Raw genomic sequence first — 18,263 nt, 5'->3', positions numbered from 1 at the left:
TATCTATAAGATTGTTAAATAGCCTATTACACTTTTTCACTATATAATAAATTTACTAGAAGTTCATAAATACATAAATCAGTATATGCAATCAATTATATTAATTAGAGGTTACTATTAATCAACATTTCCTGTTTTAAAGCTAGATAAATTTTCTAATATGCAGTAATAAAGGAAGTGGCTATAAATTCAATCCTGTTTTAAATATGTTTGAATCTACATTAAATATATGTGAAGTATAGATATATAAGATATATAAAATGTATATCTTATAAAATATTAAATTCTTTGATCTAAAGATCACTGTGATAAATATAACAATATTTAAATACCATAAATAATGTAGAGATATCAGAAGTACACAAAGCTGGTTATAAATGAGTCCAATCCAAAGTCCTACATTGGGAATATCACAGTTCTTATTCCTCGATCTCTCTACTCCCTTACAACTTCTCTGTTCTCTGTGCTTCAAAATGATTGTTGTCTTCAAAATTGCACAGTCACTGTCTCTTCTCTTTCTTCCTTCCTCCTTTATTGAAGGAAAAAGAAAAGGAAAATGTTCTTTCCTTCTTTCTCAATCCATTCAACATCCACACAAAACTCTCAATTTATATCACCATAGATGCAGTCTCAGAAATCAAAAGAAATTTTCCACTCAGCAGCTGCAATCACTTTTACTCTCTACAGATTTCTTAGTCTTTCTGCTCCTCACACTTCAGGTGCTGTTTGTTCCCTCTTTGGAGATTCACTTAATTGCTATATCGTAAATTCCACCAACTTGGAGAAGTGTCTTGGAGTATTAAATTATTTAACGCTGTCCGCTGTCCACCAATATTTCTGCTGCTTCTCACTTTTTACTCCCTCCACCATTATTCAGGCTGTCACATCTCTGGATCAGGCCGTGACCAAGCCATGACAGCTGGTCTCTTTCATGTCGGGTTTCAGGGATTTCCCTCCCTTCCGAATGGGAGATCGCCTTTCTCTCCCTCACCTCTGGATTTCCCCTCTTTAAAGCTGTCCCCACCAAGGCTCATCTCTGCTGCTGTAAGCCTCCAGACACGAAAAATCAGACAAGGAGAACGGAGACTCATTCCCCTGTAGCTGCTCCAATGTGACATTGCCCCAGAAAGTCCAAGATTTTTGGATGACTTTTGAAGCTGTACTTGAGTTGAAGAAATGAATTCATAGTTTCAAGGTATTTTCCAACAGAGAAACAGGAGCCAGGACTTCCTCTTAAATGAGACTGCAGCCCTTTCTATTTTCAGCTAAAAGAGTTACTTCCTTTCGGCAAGGAGCCTCACTGAGTCTCTTTGCTCTACTTCCTGTCTCCAAAGGTCTTGGAGCTGATATTTCACCATCTGACTACTGCAGCTGTTCTGTGGTGCCTGCTTTTGATGAGTCTTTGGCGATTATTGTCTTGGTGTCTCCTAAGATTGAAATTCCACTGGTTCAATTGTAACAGTAACAAATAACACTTAGCACTTTGATTTATGTAGCTCTTCATAGTGCTTTTACAGCCTCCTCTAAGCGGTTTGTAGAGTCAGCATATTGCCTCCACAATCTGGCTCCACATTTTACTGACCTCAGAAGGATGGAAGGCTGAGCAACCTTCAGCCAGTGAGACTTGAACTGCCAGACTGTTGTCATGCGGCAGTCAGCAGAATTAGCCTGCAATACTGCATTGTAACCACTTGGCCACCAGGGCTCATAAAGCTACTAATCAAGGATTCATCTGTGGGTGCTACAAGAAACCTAGCAGGGTACTCCTGGAGCACTTTAGCACTAGTGCTCAACACTGACTGGAGCCCTATAAAAATACCTCTGATCTCAACTCTACACATTGGTGTAACATTTTCTCTAACAATATTTGTATTTTAACCCAATAACTTCTTGCTTCCCTACAAGTCCACCAGATATGATAATATGATCCTGGTAATTGATGACACTTCCAACATTTAGCTGACTTGTCCTTAAATAGTTTTGCTAATCTTTCAGGTGGCATGTGCCATCTATAAAACATTTTATACAAATTTTCTTTATATTCTGTTGCCATTGTTAGTGTATAGTTCCTTTCCCATAGTTGTTGCCACTTTTCTAATTCAATCATGTAACCAAAGTTTTTTGCCCACCTAATCGTTGTTTCTTTAACTTCTTCTTCCTCTAATTTAATTCTAAGTAAATAGCTATATAGTCTCTTAATTATTTTTACAGAGGTATTTTTATTGGGTATCTTACCAGAGAAATGTAGTAAAAAGACACATATTTGATGCTACATTTGATGATAATAACAGCAGCTAGAATTGTATTTGCACAGAATTGGAAAACAGACAAATCGCATCAAAGGAGAAATAATAAAGAAAATATTGGACTGTGCAGAAATGAATAGGTTAATTTTGAGAATGAAGGACAAAGAGGAATCAGTGTACTTCAGGACATGGGGATGATTCTATGATTGTTTAGAAAAGGAATATGAATAAAAGATTACAGATCGGAAGGGGAAGGGAAAAACAGAAAAATATTAATATACAAATATAAAATCAATATGTGGAACTATTACAACGAAAGTAAAATGTGGAAGAGGGAGTTTATTTTTATTTAAATATGGAACCGGGATTGCTTGAATTACACCCCAAAAATCCATCTGAGTGAAGAAGAAAATAAGCAAATACAACAATGGAAGGAGGAAGGAAGAGGAGGGAAAGAATAGAAAAGGAGAGGAAATAAGGGAGGGTAGTAAGAGTAGGAGAGAGGATAGGAAGGGGAAGGGGAGAGGAGGAGTAGGGGAGAGGGAGGGGAAGAAGAAAAGAGAAAGGAGAGCAGGAAAGAAGAAGGTAGAGAAAGGAGGTTGGGAGGATGGAAAAAGAAGCAGGGTTGTTGTAAAATAAGATGGATGTATGGGGTGGCAGGAAAGTAACCCCGATTATATTTTTAAAAGAATTGTGATAAATGTTAAAAGATAACATATAAATATTAACAGTATGTATGAGAATGTATATTTGTGAATGTATATATTCACAAATATCCTCCGCGAGCTGCACTGGTTACCGATCAGTCTCCGGATACGCTTCAAGGTGCTAGTCGTAACTTATAAAGCCCTTCATGGTATTGGACCTGGGTACTTGAGAGACCGCCTGCTGCCAATTACCTCCCACAGACCCATTAGATCTCACAGGGTTGGCCTCCTCCGGGTGCCATCTACCAGCCAATGCCACCTGGCTACTACCCGGGGGAGGGCCTTCTCTGTGGCAGCTCCGGCCCTCTGGAGCGAACTCCCCACAGGGATTCGGACCCTCACCTCTCTCCAGGCCTTCCGAAAAGCCGTCAAAACCTGGCTTTGCCGGCAGGCCTGGGGGTGATGAGTTCCCTCCCCTCTCGACATGTATGGTTGTGCGACTGTTGTCTACTTTTATTATTTGTATTTTGTCTTTTTATGTTCCCCTTTTTCCCCCTTGAATTGTTCGCCGCCCTGAGTCCTCCCGGAGAAGGGCAGCATACAAATAATAAAATACAATACAAATAATACAATACAATACAATACAATACAATACAATACAATACAATACAATACAATATATGACAAAGAAAAAAAAACTTAAAAAATAACACTGACTGGAGCCCTCACTCATTACCTCTCCCACCTTGTACCGGAGCCCCCCAAACCTCTCTCTAAGTGGCCACCTGGGAGGGGATGCATCCACACACATACCTACTCTAGGTTGGGAGGCTCTTTACATAGCTTAAGGTGGTGTATCCATTGCATGTATTCTTGGACCAAGAGACCCTGCTCATGGTCCCTTCGTGAACCCCAGACTGGACTACGACAATGCACCTTACATGAGACTGCCCTTGAGGAGTACTTGGAAGTTTCAACTGGTCCAAGAGCCAATATTCAGCCATTTTGTACTTTTCAGCCAGTTTAATATTTTGAATGGCCTTCCATGCTGCTTCTGAGAATAACACAAATCTACAGCGATTGGGCTTATAAAGTTATCATGTTGTTCTGTCATTTAAGGATCAGCTATGATAGAGGAACCACAGGAGGTTAATAGATGACAGAAGTGACTGATGTAACTTTCCTTCTCCTGCCTTTATGAGATCTCCAAAATGCTTGCTGTACTGATAAGAAATGCCTGCTAGATTTGTTTGCTTTGATAAACTCTAAAATCACATGATTTTTTTTGCAAGCATGGGCCTAGAAATGCTGGAAAACTTTGTCCCTGGTCCTTTGATTTGGGAATACTCAAGTAACCTACTCTGGAAAGAATGAAATGGATTTCATCTCCACCTTTGGGTTGATTTATTTAGGTGTAGCCTGGGAGGCAACAAAAAACTCTCTAAAACTACCGGGAGGCCGGGGGGGCGGAGCCTGTTGCCGAGGAGGGCTCAACCGAGCTCCTCTCAGAGATCTGGTCTGTATATCTAAATAAGATCATAGATATCACCCCTTTTTGGCTAAGAAAGGGGCAGGGAGTAGCTCTGTGTGCTAGGGTCTATTCGTAATTCACAGCCTTTCTCTTTTTTTGGCTGTGGACAGAGATTAGATCCAGCGTGAGCGGAGCTTTTATCTCCAGCCAGTTCTTCTCAGCTGCTTTTTTTTTGCAGCCCCAGACAGGCGAGCCCCCCCCCCCCAGGACAAAGCAAAGTTGTTTGAAGCTAGGATTAATACGGGCGGGTCCCACTCCTGTGAGATTTATGCTTTTATTACTATCTTAAATACCAGCACCATTTGTCTTAGAGGCTTCTTTGTTTAAACGGACTTCAAAATGGCGATTTCTCTCCGTTGGTGACTGATAGGGGATGTACGTAGCCGGTTTTACCTTCCTGCAGACCGCTCCTTAACAAAATAATTTTTTGTTTTTGTTTTTTTGGGAAACAGAGGGGAGCGAAAGCGCTGTTATTTGTTTATTTATAATGGCACCCAGGTCAAAATCGAAGCGTCTCTCTACAAATGTGCCTAAAGAATTTGTGAAGGAACTTAAAGAATTTACACTGGAATCGCAGCCCTTGTCTCCTACGCCCTCTACTGGAGAATTCTTAACACAGGAATTTTTTTTTCAAATGTTTAATGATTTTAAACAAGAAATTAAGGAATTTGTATTGGAGCTATATGGTGATTTAAAGTCTAAAATTGACCAAATGAAGGCGAATACGTTTGCAGCCGTGTCTGCCCTGTCAGATTATACCGCTGAAATAGAGAATAAATTGGAAAGCTTGGAGGAGGCTAATTCTAATTTGACTACTAATATTCAAATATTACAACAAAAAATTAGAGACACTCATGAACAGCTCGTTATGATAAACTTTAATAAGAAGGCATTCGCAATAAGAGTCAGAGGATTCCGCGAAAAGGAGCAAGAGAATCTGAAACAGACCTTTGTTGAAGCCCTCAGCCATGCGGTGGGAAGCCCGGGACTTAACTTTGATTGGCAGATTCGGAAAATCTATCGCCAGAACTCGTTGGTAGCGGAACAGCGACAGCTCCCGAGGGACATAATTATATATTTCTCCACAAAAGAATCCAGAAACGCGATCATGCAAAAATTTTACAATAATACTTTGAGAGTTGATGGCCAGCACTTGATTGTCTTCAAAGAAATACCTTTCCAGATGTTAAAGGCAAGAAGGGACTATACCTTTTTAACTAAAGAGCTTAGAAATCATCAGATTCAATATAAATGGGAGGCCCCAGCCGGCATTACAGTCACATTTGAGAATCAAAGACTTCGTCTCAATTCTGTTTCGGAGGCTCGAGATTTCTATTACAAGACTTTGAAGGCGGGACTTCCTGATCCACTTGGAAAAGAGGAGAGACAAGCCGAAGGAGAAGGCAAGCAACAGACCACATGGCTGCAAGATGGAGGGGGTAGCTCCCCCTCCCTCGGAGAAGCAGAAAAGCGGAGTTTGAGGATTTAGACATTCTAAAATATTTACCAAAGTTGTGGACTGAATGCGGGTTTGCGACCTCTCTCCGGCAGAAAAAGCGGAATTTATTGGTGGGGTGATACTGAATGTATATATGTAAAATGCATGCAGAATGATTTACGCTGTTTAAATTTTGTTAGAAGGGAAAGTTTGAAGAGATTATTTTAAAATAGAAGGTAAACTGATTCTTGTTGAAACTATTATTTGAATATGTGGAATGATCTATGCTATTTAATTTTTATTAGAAGGGAAAGCTTGGTGAAATTATTTTGAGCTAGATTTTAAACTAATGTTTGCATAAATTTGATAGTGGCAAATATTAGAGAAGCAAGGGATGAGGGTAAAATGCATGCGGAATGATTTACGTATATTGGTGGGGTGATACTGAATGTATATATGTAAAATGAATGCAGAATGATTTATGTTGTTTAAATTCTGTTAGAAGGGAAAGCTGGATGAGATAATTTTAAAACGGAAGGTAAACTGATTCTTGTTGAAAGTATTATTTGAATATGTGGAATGATCTATACTATTTAATTTTTATTAGAAGGGAAAGCTTGGTGAAATTATTTTGAGCTAAATTTTAAACTAATGTCTGCATAAATTTGATAGTGGTAAATATCAGAGAAGCAAAGGATGAGGGCAAAATGCATGCGGAATGATTTACGTTGTTTAAATCCTATTAGAAGGGAAAGCTGGTCGGGATCATTTCAAGATAGAATGCAAACTGATTTTTGTGTAAAGTAATACTTGATCCACGCTGCTTAAACTTTACTAAGAAGGGAAAGTTTGGTCAGATTATTTTGAATTATTGTTTGAAATTAAGGTTAAGAAAGGGAAAGTTTGATTATTCTTCTGTAAAGTAATATTTGAATATGTGGAATGATCCACGCTGCTTAAATTTTACTAGAAGGGATTATTTTTGAGTTAGATTGTATATGGATGTCTATACAAATTTGGATAAATGTTTATCTGAATACAAGGTTAAGGAAGAGGAATGGGAGAGTCTACAGGAGGTCGGGGTAAATAACAAAGAAGCAAGAGACGAGAATAAAATATAGATAGAATGACTTACACTATTTAAGCATATATAAAGATGGGGGGCTGAGCTTAACACAAAGAGTTTCTTTTTTTTTTCTTTTCTTTTTTCTTTGTTCTTTTCTTTCTTTTTTTTTGGTTTTTTTTTTCCTTTAATATATTACTTTTATTTTTAATCCATATGAATATAAGATACTTTAGATAGAAGGCAGTGCCAGGTGTGGGCCCTGGGAAGTCGGGAGGAGTAGGGATGGGGATTTTTGGGGGGTGGGTGGGAGGGTGTTAACATAGTCTCAATAAGAACAAGAATGCACATATACGGTTGTTCTTTTTTTTTCCTTTTTTTTTTCTCTTTTCTTTCTTTAAATTTTTTTTTCCTTGGTTTATTTTACTTTTTATCAGATTAAACAACACTTGAATAAAGGCATACACCAAGGAGGGAGGTAGAGGGAAAGAGGGAGGAGTAAGGAAGGAGTAAGGGGAATGCAAGGAGGGCGTGTTGGGAGTAAGGGGAGAAGGAAGGTTTGAGGGGAAAGGGAAGTAGGAGGGGAGCGTTAGAGGGAGGAAAGGAAAGTTGGAGGGGGTAGATGGGGTGTATGGAGGATGGAAGTGTCAGGTGGGGTTGTGAATGATGAGTTGTGTTTTCTTTTTTATTTTATTTTTTTTTATTTTTTTTTTCTTATAGTAAATACCCTGTATATAAGTGATTGTAAAATGGAATGTGAAAATGAATAAAATATATTAAAAAAAAAAAAAACTCTCTAAAACTACCTTAGGAGAATTCACACAGAGTGCTAAGCCAGAGTTGATGGCATTAATCTCAGTTTTCTGGCTTCATAGAATACGCTGATCTAATAAGCATGGCTTGTATACAAACCACAGCCAACCTTTGGCTTAGCATAATATGGGAACTCAGAAAAAACTCATCTCCAAGTCACAAGAAATTTATTCCTAATTATAGTTTCTAAGCAGAGCAATCAATTTCATCATCATCTTACATTCAAATTCCATTGTGGGGAATTGTACTCTTCCTTCCATTTTTTTAAAACACATAAACAACTTCGCAAATTCTAGGTAGTGCACATCTAATACATTTTTTTCTTAAATACTACTTTTCATTTATCGTTCCTTAAATCACTGTGTTAAAACCAAATCTCAATTCATGAACTTAAAACTCCTATCGCCTTTTGATATGACGGCATCTTTAAGCACCTCCTTTGCATCTTGTGATGCGATTACACTTTAAGTTGTGAAAGACAGAGACACATATGACACAAGTTCAAAGAAAGTTTGCAGCTTGGTCCAGCTCAATTCTTCTTTCTCTGAAGCAGGAACTAATTGCATCAAGCGGAGGCTAACGGGAGTCATTGAAAAAGAGCTCATATCCTTAGATTCTGAAAGAGTCCTGTCGGTTCTGTTTGGAGATTCTTATCATCATCAGGTAATGCTTCTGTTTTTGTAATTGTTATTTTCAAATTACTCCTTTCTGAGGTCAAGGTAGGACTTGGGGATCATCAGGATGGGATCAATTAATCCTGAAGGATCCTCTGATCAATAATGGAATTATTATAATTTCCCCCCGTATGGTGTGACAACAAATATTCTCATGCCTGATTCCAATAAGTTAATGTTAAAGTTAATATGTTTTTGAAGATCTTTTATACATTTTTTACATTCTTTTGTTATAGTTATTGCGTTGTTGGTCTTCTGAATGGAAAAGGGAAGTGGGAAGTATCTCAGAAGGACACTCCCTAGTTTTCTAGAAAGTAAAAATAAAGCAAGGTGAAAGATCTTTCAAACTTGAAATACTCTATTATTGCAAACTTACAGTAAAGGTCCTATTAGTATTCATGTTTTACGCTTCTTGTCTGTACTACCTTGTTCATATTAATCTTGCTGATCAATGAGCTTTAATGGGTGAAGGTGGAACTTGTGTCTCCTCGCTCTTCATACTGTATCTTAACTTGTCCAACTCACTGGCCTTGAGATACAATTGTAAAACAGGTCAATAAAGAGGATTCCATTTATACAAGAGATGAATTTGCTGAAATATTTTCATTTACTATGCCTGGAGAATCATTCCAAAACTGGCATCCTGCTGCATACAGGAAGATGGCAAAGAAAGAATTCTTTTTTAAGAAAGTGAAGAATAGACGTCCATGCTTCAAACATCTTAGAAGAAATTTGTCTAGGAGATGCTTTCAGCTTATCTTCAAGCCAAGCTCCCAGACCACCATGTGAAAGCAATGACCACAGGCAATGGAAAATAAAACCAGCATAAGTATCTGGAGAGAATTCTGCTCGGTGTCTTATGGTGACAGCAATCTTATCAAATATACTACAGAAATTGGGAAAGAAAGAGAAAGAAAAGAGAAAGAGAGTGAGAAAGACAGAGAGAGGGGGAATGAAGGAAGGAAGGAAAGGAAGGAGGGAAGGAGAAAAGAGGGGAGGGAGAGGAGACAAGAATTGATGTTTCTCCTTTGACGATTCTTCCCATCCTCAAAAGATATGTCAGGAGTAAAAGTAGCGCTTGAGTGGTGGTAATTGTTATTTGCAAAGTACATTTTCAGTTCCTGAGTTCAGGATAGGACTTGGGGACCAATAAGACAGTATCAATTAACACCACAGAAATCTCATTCTCAGTTTGTTATTCAGCTTTATTTAGTTATGTTTTTATCTTGCCTTTATTAGTTTTATAAATAATTCAACGTGGCGTAGATACCCTTCTCCTATTTTGAGACCATGTGCAGACAAAAGCCCGGAAAAGCACCAGGCTCAGACAAGATGGTTCCACCACAAAACCGTGGAGGACAAAATCGCGCTCGACGAAAGCGCGCATTTGACGTCATCACAGCGCGACGAAAACATCGCGCTGTGATCAAAAAATGTAAAAATAAAGCGAAAACCTTACCCTAACCCCCTCAAACCTAACCCTAAACCTAACCCTTAACCTAACCCTAAATCTAACCCTAAACGTAACCTTTAACCTAACGCTAAACCTAACGCTAACCCTTAACCTAACGCTAAACGTAACCCTAACGCTCTAAACCTAACCCTAACCCTTAACCTAACCCTAACCCTAACCCTAACCCTAACCCTTAACCTAACCCTAACCCTAACACTAAACCTAACCCTTACCTTTATGTGAATCGACTTGCTTTAATTTTAATTTTATTTCAATTTTTAATTTTTTTCGTCACGCTGTGATGACGTCAAATGCGCGCTTTCGGCGAGCGCGATTTTGTCCTCCGCGGTTTTGACGGGTCACGAGACAAGATAACTCTTTCTTGCTTAAACGCTTGTGCTGACCAACTGGCCCCCATCTTCACCCGCATCTTTAATAAATCACTAGAGATGTGCTATGTTCCTTCTTGCTTCGAACAGTCTACTATCATCCCAGTGCTGAAGAAACCCTCTATTCTATTCTATTCTATTCCATTCCATTCTATTCCATTCCAAACCTGCCTTTGAAAATTGTGATTTATGGTATTTTAAGTGATGCTTCAAATGTTTTTGGACTACACTCAAGGGCACCTATTACTTCTGGTAATAACTTCATTATGTTATTACGTGGTTTTCTGTCTTTGTATATTTATGACCAGTAAAAACCATTTCTTCCATTAGTCTTGCAGTTGCTGGACCTGATTGCTTAGACAACAGTTTTGAGTCCTGTAACCTACTAGGCACCAGATGTCCAGAAACTCCAACATCTAGAGTGGTTCTTCTTGATCCAAATGACAACTGGTCCTGGTATGGTTTTCTGTAAGTTATGCCTCATTTTATTGTTTATAGAAGAGGGCCCTTTCATCTATTGTTATTAATATTATTAGAGAAGGTAGACATGACTATATGATAAGTATGGAGGAATGATTGAATCTGCTCTTCTTTCTTTTCTTCTAATAGGAACTTCTATTCGAAAAGCAGAGATTATAGCTGCATTACAAAAATCTCTTGGTGGATTTCATCCTGAAGTTCTAGAGCAGAGTATTCTGAGTATAATACTATCAATTATTTGGATTTGTGTAAAAATATGCTTGGCTTTCTTATCACATACTTAATCCTCTGCTGTATTGGAATCCCATTAAATGGAATTGTTATCTGGCTACTTGGCTTCCAGATTAAGAGAAACCCTTTCACCGTGTTGATTCTGAATTTAGCAATTGCTGACTTTGGATTACTTGTATCTTTGGCTATATTTTGCACTTGTTTTTTTGTAAACTTTTCAAAATTAATAATTCCTTGTTTGATCATGTTTTGTCTCTCCCACGTCATGTATATCAATGGTATTTTTCTTCTGGCAGCCATCAGCATTGACCGGTGTGTGTGTGTCTTCTTCCCAATCTGGCATCGCTGTTCCCGGCCAAAATATTTGTCCCCTATTGTGTGTGCCTTCCTATGGGTCTTCTCTTTCCTCTTTGTTGGAATTGCAAACATCATGGAATTTGTATTTAAATATCGTGGCTTCTCATATCTCCATTTGGTTGTGACTGCTGTGCTTTGCCTTCCATTGATCGCAATCACTACTCTGATCCTATTTTTCAAAATATGTCTTAAACCCAAACAGATCAAACGTGGACGAATGTTAGTGATGATCTTAATTACTCTTCTCTGTTTCCTTATTTTTAATCTTCCGTTAAATATATATGGGTTCATTGCTTATACTTACAGTAGAGATTTCCCCCAAACTTTTGCATGGTATCAATTCATAATTTTGGGTGCTTCCCTAAACAGCAGTGTTAATCCTGTGATCTATTATCTGGTTGGGAGAAAGAGACGAGCTCAGACCAGGGAGAGCATCAAGATCGTTTTTCAAAGAGTCTTCAAGGAAGATGAAGCTCCTGAAAGCAGAGAGAAATCTACAAACACTGTTTCAACCCCTCTGTAAAAATGTAGTTTTAACTTGTCTCTAATCTTGGAAATTGCTTGACTACAAAAATGTGTTTCTTGCTACAAAAATAAAATATAAATTTATTTTGCTTCCCTTGAAAAAGTATGTTGTCAGAGTTCATCTTGAAGACTGAGGAAAGATGTGGGAAGCACAAATTTTCTCTCCACTATTGTAAACTAACTACCCAGAACCATACCAGAAAGATATCAGAATGATGGCACTGTCATGGTCTGCCCACAACTTGCAGAACTGACAGCAGAGTTGTTCTGTGAGGAGGTTGGGGAGGAACATGGGCCAGTCCTGGAGTGTGGGGAAAGCTCGGATGAGGGCTCTGCATTGGAGACCAAGAGGGGGCTAGGGGGCCATCAGGGAGTTATGTGCTGCCTCCAGAGCCTCCACATTTGGACGTCAGCCAGGCAGAGGAACAGGGGAAGCCTGTTCCCAGTGGTCGCTTGCACAGAGTCACCAGAAGACAAGAACAGTTAAGACAAAAGGGACGACTCAGGAGTAAGGCTTGACCCCTTCCATAGCACATAAAGGAGGAGCAAAGGCATGTGAGCCTATGCATGAAACAACTCTGTTCATCCTGGTTGGTTTAAATTCTGAAGCTCCTTTTTGACTCTCTGCTCCATGTGGCCTTCCAAGCTAATGGCTAATTAGGTCTTTGGCAGCGTTTCAAGGGACATAAAGATTGATGCTTAATAGCTGTATCCCGAAAGACTTTGGCAGACTTTACAAATCATTTGTGACTCATTAAGGGCTGTGAATGAATATAATTCATAGTCGTTGAAATAAAAAGAGGGGTTTTGGGACTAAGCATGTACCTTTTACCGTTTCACTAAAGCACTACAACTAAAACTTTTTTGTAATTGAGGTCCATGATACAGAGCTAAATCTCAGGGATAATGTTTTTGACTCTCTGCTCCATGTGGCCTTCCAAGCTAATTGCCAATTAGGTCTTTGCCAGCGTTTCAAGGGACATAAAGATGGATGGATTTCCATCAATTATAATCTCTACTCTGATCCTATTTGTCAAAATATGTCTTAAATTCAAAGAGATCAAACGTAGACAACTGTTAGTGATAACCCTCATTACTCTTCTCTGTTTCCTTATTTTTAATCTTCCATTAAATATTTTGGGGTTGTATGCTCTTTATACTTAAATGAGATTTTCTTTTCAAGGGTTTCGCTTGTATGAGTTCATAATTTGGGGTGGTTCCCTAAACAGCACTTTTAACCCAGTGATCTATTATCTGGTTGGGAGAAAGAGACGAGCTCAGACCAGGGAGAGCATCAAGGTCGTTTTTCAAAGAGTCTTCAAGGAAGATGAAGCTCCTGAAAGCAGAGAGAAATCTACAGACAGAGTTTCAACCCCTCTGTAAAAATTTAGTTTTAACTTGTCTCTAATCTTAGCCATTGCTTGACTACAAAAATGTGTTTCTTGAAAGAAAAATAAAATGTGAACTTATTTTATTTCCCTCCAAAAAGTATGTTGTCAGAGTTCACCTTGAAGAATGGGGAAAAATGTGGAAAGCAAGAAGGATCCCTCCACTGCTATAAAACTAACTACCCAGAACCATGTCAAAAATTATGAAAATGATGGTACCATAACTAAAACTATTTTGCAATTGAAGTCCATGATACAGGGCTATAACAAACTTCTCTCTTTAACTAATGACCTGGGAGGGGCTGCATCCTCACCAGAGGTGGTATTCAGCAGGTTCTGACCAGTCCTGGAAAACCGGTAGCAGAAATTTTGAGTAGTTCAGAAAACCGGTAAATACTACCTCTGTCTAATACCATTCCCATCTATTCTCTGCCTCCTGAGTCCCAGCTGATCAGGAGGGAATGGGGATTTTACAGTATCCTTCCCCTGCCACACCCACCAAGTCATGCCACACTCACTAAGCCATGGCCACAGAACCGGCAACAATATTTTTTAACCCCACCACTGATCCACACTTACTGTAGCCTAGGAGCATCTTTGCATAGCTTAAGGTTCTGTATCCATTGCATGTATTCTTGGACCATGAGGCCCTGCTCATGGTCACTCATGAACTCCAGACTGGACTATGACAATGCACATTACACGAGACTGCCCTTGAAGAGTACTTGGAAGTGTCAACTGGTCCAAGAGCCAATATGCAGCCATTTTGAACTTTTCAGCCATTGTCATATTTCGAATGGCCTTCCATGCTGCTTCTGAGAAAAATGTTCACATGCAAAGCTAAAGTGGCAGATTGGGCTGCAAAAGCTATTCTGTTGCTCTGTCATTTAAGGGGCTACAGCTGTGGTGCTGCAGGAAACACAGGCAATTAATAGATGGAAGATGTGACTCATGTAACTTTATTTTTTCTGCCTTCCTGAGATAGAAGAGATATCAAAAATGCTGATTGCACTGATCAGAAATGCCTGCTAGATGTGGTTGCTTTGATAATCTCTAAAATCCCATGATGATTTTTCTGCAAGCATGGGCATAAAAATGCTGGAAAGTTTTGTTCCTGGTCCTTTGATTTGGGAATCCTCATGTGATCTACTACCTGAATAGCCAGGTTTTAGTGGCTTTTCAGAAGGCCGAGAGAGTGGGAAGGGTCCGGATCTCTACGGGAAGATCGTTCCACAGGGCCGGAGCAGCTACAGAGAAGGCCCTCCCCTGAGGGGCCACCAGCCGGCATTGTCCGGTCGATGGCACCCGGAGAAGGCCCAATCTGTGAGTTCTTATCGGCCGTTGGGAGGTATGTGGCAGGAGGCAGTCTCTCAGATATCCAGGTCCTAAGCCATGTAGGGATTACTTTCATCATCTTACTTTCAAATTCCATTAGTTCCACTGTGGGGTATGTACTCTTCCTTCCATTTTTGCATATATAAACAACTTGGCAAACTCTAGTTAGGGCACATCTAGTAAAAAGATTCTTAAATGCGACTTTTCAGTTATTATACCATAAGTCTCCACATGATCCAGATCGCAATTCATGACCTTAAAACTCCTACCCCCTTGTGATATGATGGTATCTTCAAGCACTTCCTTTGATCTTGGGTGCGATCACACTTTAAATTGCGAAAGTCAGACACATATATGACACAACTTGTTTTTTCTATCTGGGAAAGTTTGAAGCTTTTTCTCTGAAGCAGGAATGAACAGCATCAAGTAGAGGCCAACCGGAGTCATTGAAAAAGAGCTCATCCTTAGATACTGAAAGAGACCTGCTGGTTCTGTTTGCAGATTCTTAGCATCATCAGGTAATGCTTCATTTTTTGTAACTGTTATTTTCAAAGTTCTCCTTTTTGATTATTATTATTATTATTATTATTATTATTATTATTATTATTATTATTCAATTGTATCATAGCGGTCAGTTGTTTCGCCGGCATTGGTTACTAGTCGAGCCCCACCCAGGGGCCTAGGACGTCATAATGTATTTTCGTAATATGCGTGCAGATCCAAGCAGTGCGGCTTTTTGCATTTGACTGATGGTGATTTTGTCAATTTTTAACTCTTTTAAATGTAATTCCAGCGCTTTTGGAATAGCATCCAGTGTGCCAATTACCACTGGAATTACCACTGCTAGTTTGTGCCATAGTCGTTGAATTTCAATTTTTAAGTCCTGGTACTTTGCAATTTTTTCATGTTCTTTCTCGGCGACCCTGCTATCACCTGGTATTGCGATGTCTATGATTGTGACCTTATTTTTCTCAACCAGTGTGATGTCTGGTGTATTATGCGTATTTTGTCCATTTGTATACAGAAATCCCACAAGATCTTGACATTATTATTATTATTATTATTATTATTATTATTATTATTGATAGAGATGATAATATGATAATTATGGAGGAATGATTTAATTCCCTCCTCTCTCTTTTCTTTCAATAGGAACTTCCATTTGAAAAGCAAACATTCTTGCTGCACTACAAAAATCTCTTGATGGAGTTCAGCCTGAAATACTAGAGCAGAATATTCAGTGTGTTTTATTTGAGATTATTTGTCAATTATTTAGATGAGCACAAAAATATGTATATTTATATTATCATAGTTGCTATCACATTCATCATCTGCTCTATTGGAGTCTCGTTAAACGGAATTGTTATTTGGCTTCTTGGATTTCGAATTAAGAGAAACCCTTTCACTGTGTTGATTCTGAATTTAGCTATTGCCGACTTTGTCTTTCTCGCAATTTGGGAAATACTTTGCATTTATTATTTTATAGTTTATATACATTTTATACCATTAGGAATTCCCCTGATGATCCTCATTTATCTTTCCGACATCTTCTATGTCAACGGTCTCTTTCTTCTGGCAGCCATCAGCATTGACCGGTGTGTGTGTGTCCTCTTCCCAATCTGGCATCGCTGTTCCCGGCCAAAATATTTGTCCCCTGTTGTGTGTGTCCTCAGTTGGATCTGCTCTTGCCTCCTGATTGGAATTCTGAACATTATGGAATTTGTATTTAATTCTGATGGCTTCGCAAATCTCTATTTGGTTGTGACTGCCGTGCTTTGCCTTCCATCGATTATAATTTCGACTCTGATCCTATTTGTCAAAATATGTCTTAAACCGAAACAGATCAAACGTAGACAACTGTTAGTGATGACCCTCATTACTCTTCTCTGTTTCCTTATTTTTAATCTTCCATTAAATATTTTGGGGTTGTATGCTCTTTATTCGTACATGGGATTTTATTTTCAAGGATTTCGCTTGTATCACTTGATGATTTTGGGTGGTTCCCTAAACAGCACTTTTAACCCAGTGATCTATTATCTGGTTGGGAGAAAGAGACGAGCTCAGACCAGGGAGAGCATCAAGATCGTTTTTCAAAGAGTCTTCAAGGAAGATGAAGCTCCTGAAAGCAGAGAGAAATCTACAAACAGAGTTTCAACCCCTCTGTAAAAATGTAGTTTTAACTTGTTTCTAATCTTAGCCATTGCTCGAGTACAAAAATGTGTCTCTTGCTACAAAAATAAAATGTGAACTTATTTTGTTTCCATCGAAAAAGTATGTTGTCAGAGTTCATCTTGAAGACTGGGGAAAGGTGTGGAAAGCAAGAAGGATCCCTCCAGTGCTATAAACGAACTACTCAGAACCATGTCAAAAATTATGAAAATGATGGTACCATAACTTAAACTATTTTGCAATTGAGGTCCATGATACAGGGCTATAACAAACGTCTCTCTAACTGATGACCTGGGAGGGGCTGCATCCTTAGCAGAGGTGGTATTTAGCAGGTGCTGACCAGTTCTGGAGAATCGGTAATGGAAATTTTTAGTAGTTCGGAGAACCGGTAAATACCACCTATGACTGGCTCCGCTCCCCATCTATTCTCTGCCTCCCAAGTCCCAGCAGATTGGGAGGGAATGGAGATTTTGCAGTATCCTTTCCCTGCCACGCCCACCAAGCCATGCCACATTCACCAAGCCACGCCCACAGAACCGATAGTAAAAATTTTTGAGTCCCACCACTGTGGACAACCATGAATTGGATGACTGAGAATTTCTACAGACTACTGAAAGAAGTGCCTTTGCTTTCTTTCATAGGGTCCCTCGCTATCGGTGTCTGTTGGCAGCTCCAAGGGCTCTTGCTGGGCCACAACAGGCCACTATGTGAAACTAATGACTACAGTAATGAGAACAATAACGGCAGCAACACTGTTGGTGGAGCAATACTGGAAGAAGGAAGATTTGCCTACAACTCAAGAATGGACATTGAAAGTTACAAACCTAGCCGAGATGGCTAAAATATCGGCATATCTTAAAGATCACTCAAATGAGAGATATAAACGAGACTGGAAAAAATGGATTGACTATATACAAAACAAATACGGGACTAAGAAATTCCAGATTGCCTATGTTTAAGATTAGGAATAATCTAAACTGCTCAAAGTTAGCGCAACAGGAAGAAGCTGAGTTCAATGTAGAGATGTTATTAACTTCTTTTCTTTCTTTTTTTTCTTTTGTCATAATATATTTTAGACTGTGTTTGTTAAAATCTATACCGTGTACGGGCTCTGGGAAGTCGGGGGGGGGAAGGGAGATGGGGTGTTAGGGGGGAGGGGAGGGAGGGGGGATATATAGTATGTGTTAGATTTCAAGGTAACGTGATTGCACATGTATACTGTTGCTCTTTAATTTCACTGTAAAAATAGGACAAGCTGAATATATTAACATATAGTAGAAATACACTGAAGGGAGGGGATAGAAGAAAGAGGGGTAGAGAGGGTGGGAGAGAGGATTGGAGGGAGGGTGAAAGGAAGGGAGGGAGTGTACTGGGAGAGAGGAGTGGTAGAGGGGGAGGGGAAGTAGGGTAGAGGGGAATGATGGAGGGAAGATGGAAAGTTGGAGGGGGGCGAAAGAAAGGGTGTATGGAGGGTCGAAGAGGTATATTGGGTTTCTATTTTGGGGGGTATTGTTGACAAGAGGA

General features: G+C 39.2%; 2 protein-coding genes across 2 annotated transcripts; both read left to right on the top strand.

The window, feature by feature from the left end:
* Window positions 1-622: 622 nt before the first annotated feature.
* On the top strand, window positions 623-11,901 carry LOC116512052 (mas-related G-protein coupled receptor member H-like). Its single transcript, XM_032222327.1, has 3 exons — window positions 623-719; window positions 1,335-1,455; window positions 10,933-11,901. The coding sequence occupies exons 1-3, from the start codon at window positions 623-625 to the stop codon at window positions 11,843-11,845; spliced, it is 1,131 nt and encodes a 376-aa protein (XP_032078218.1). The 3' UTR covers window positions 11,846-11,901.
* Window positions 11,902-15,860: 3,959 nt separating this feature from the next.
* On the top strand, window positions 15,861-16,736 carry LOC116512051 (mas-related G-protein coupled receptor member H-like). The gene has a single exon (XM_032222326.1). It carries the CDS (start codon window positions 15,861-15,863, stop codon window positions 16,734-16,736), a length of 876 nt encoding a protein of 291 aa, XP_032078217.1.
* The last annotated feature ends 1,527 nt before the right edge of the window (window positions 16,737-18,263 follow it).

Source organism: Thamnophis elegans, chromosome 8 (assembly GCF_009769535.1).
Source record: "Thamnophis elegans isolate rThaEle1 chromosome 8, rThaEle1.pri, whole genome shotgun sequence".
NCBI lineage: Eukaryota > Metazoa > Chordata > Lepidosauria > Squamata > Colubridae > Thamnophis > Thamnophis elegans.
The sequence above is the reverse complement of the archived record's forward strand: the minus strand, read 5'-3'. Positions and strand labels throughout refer to the sequence as shown.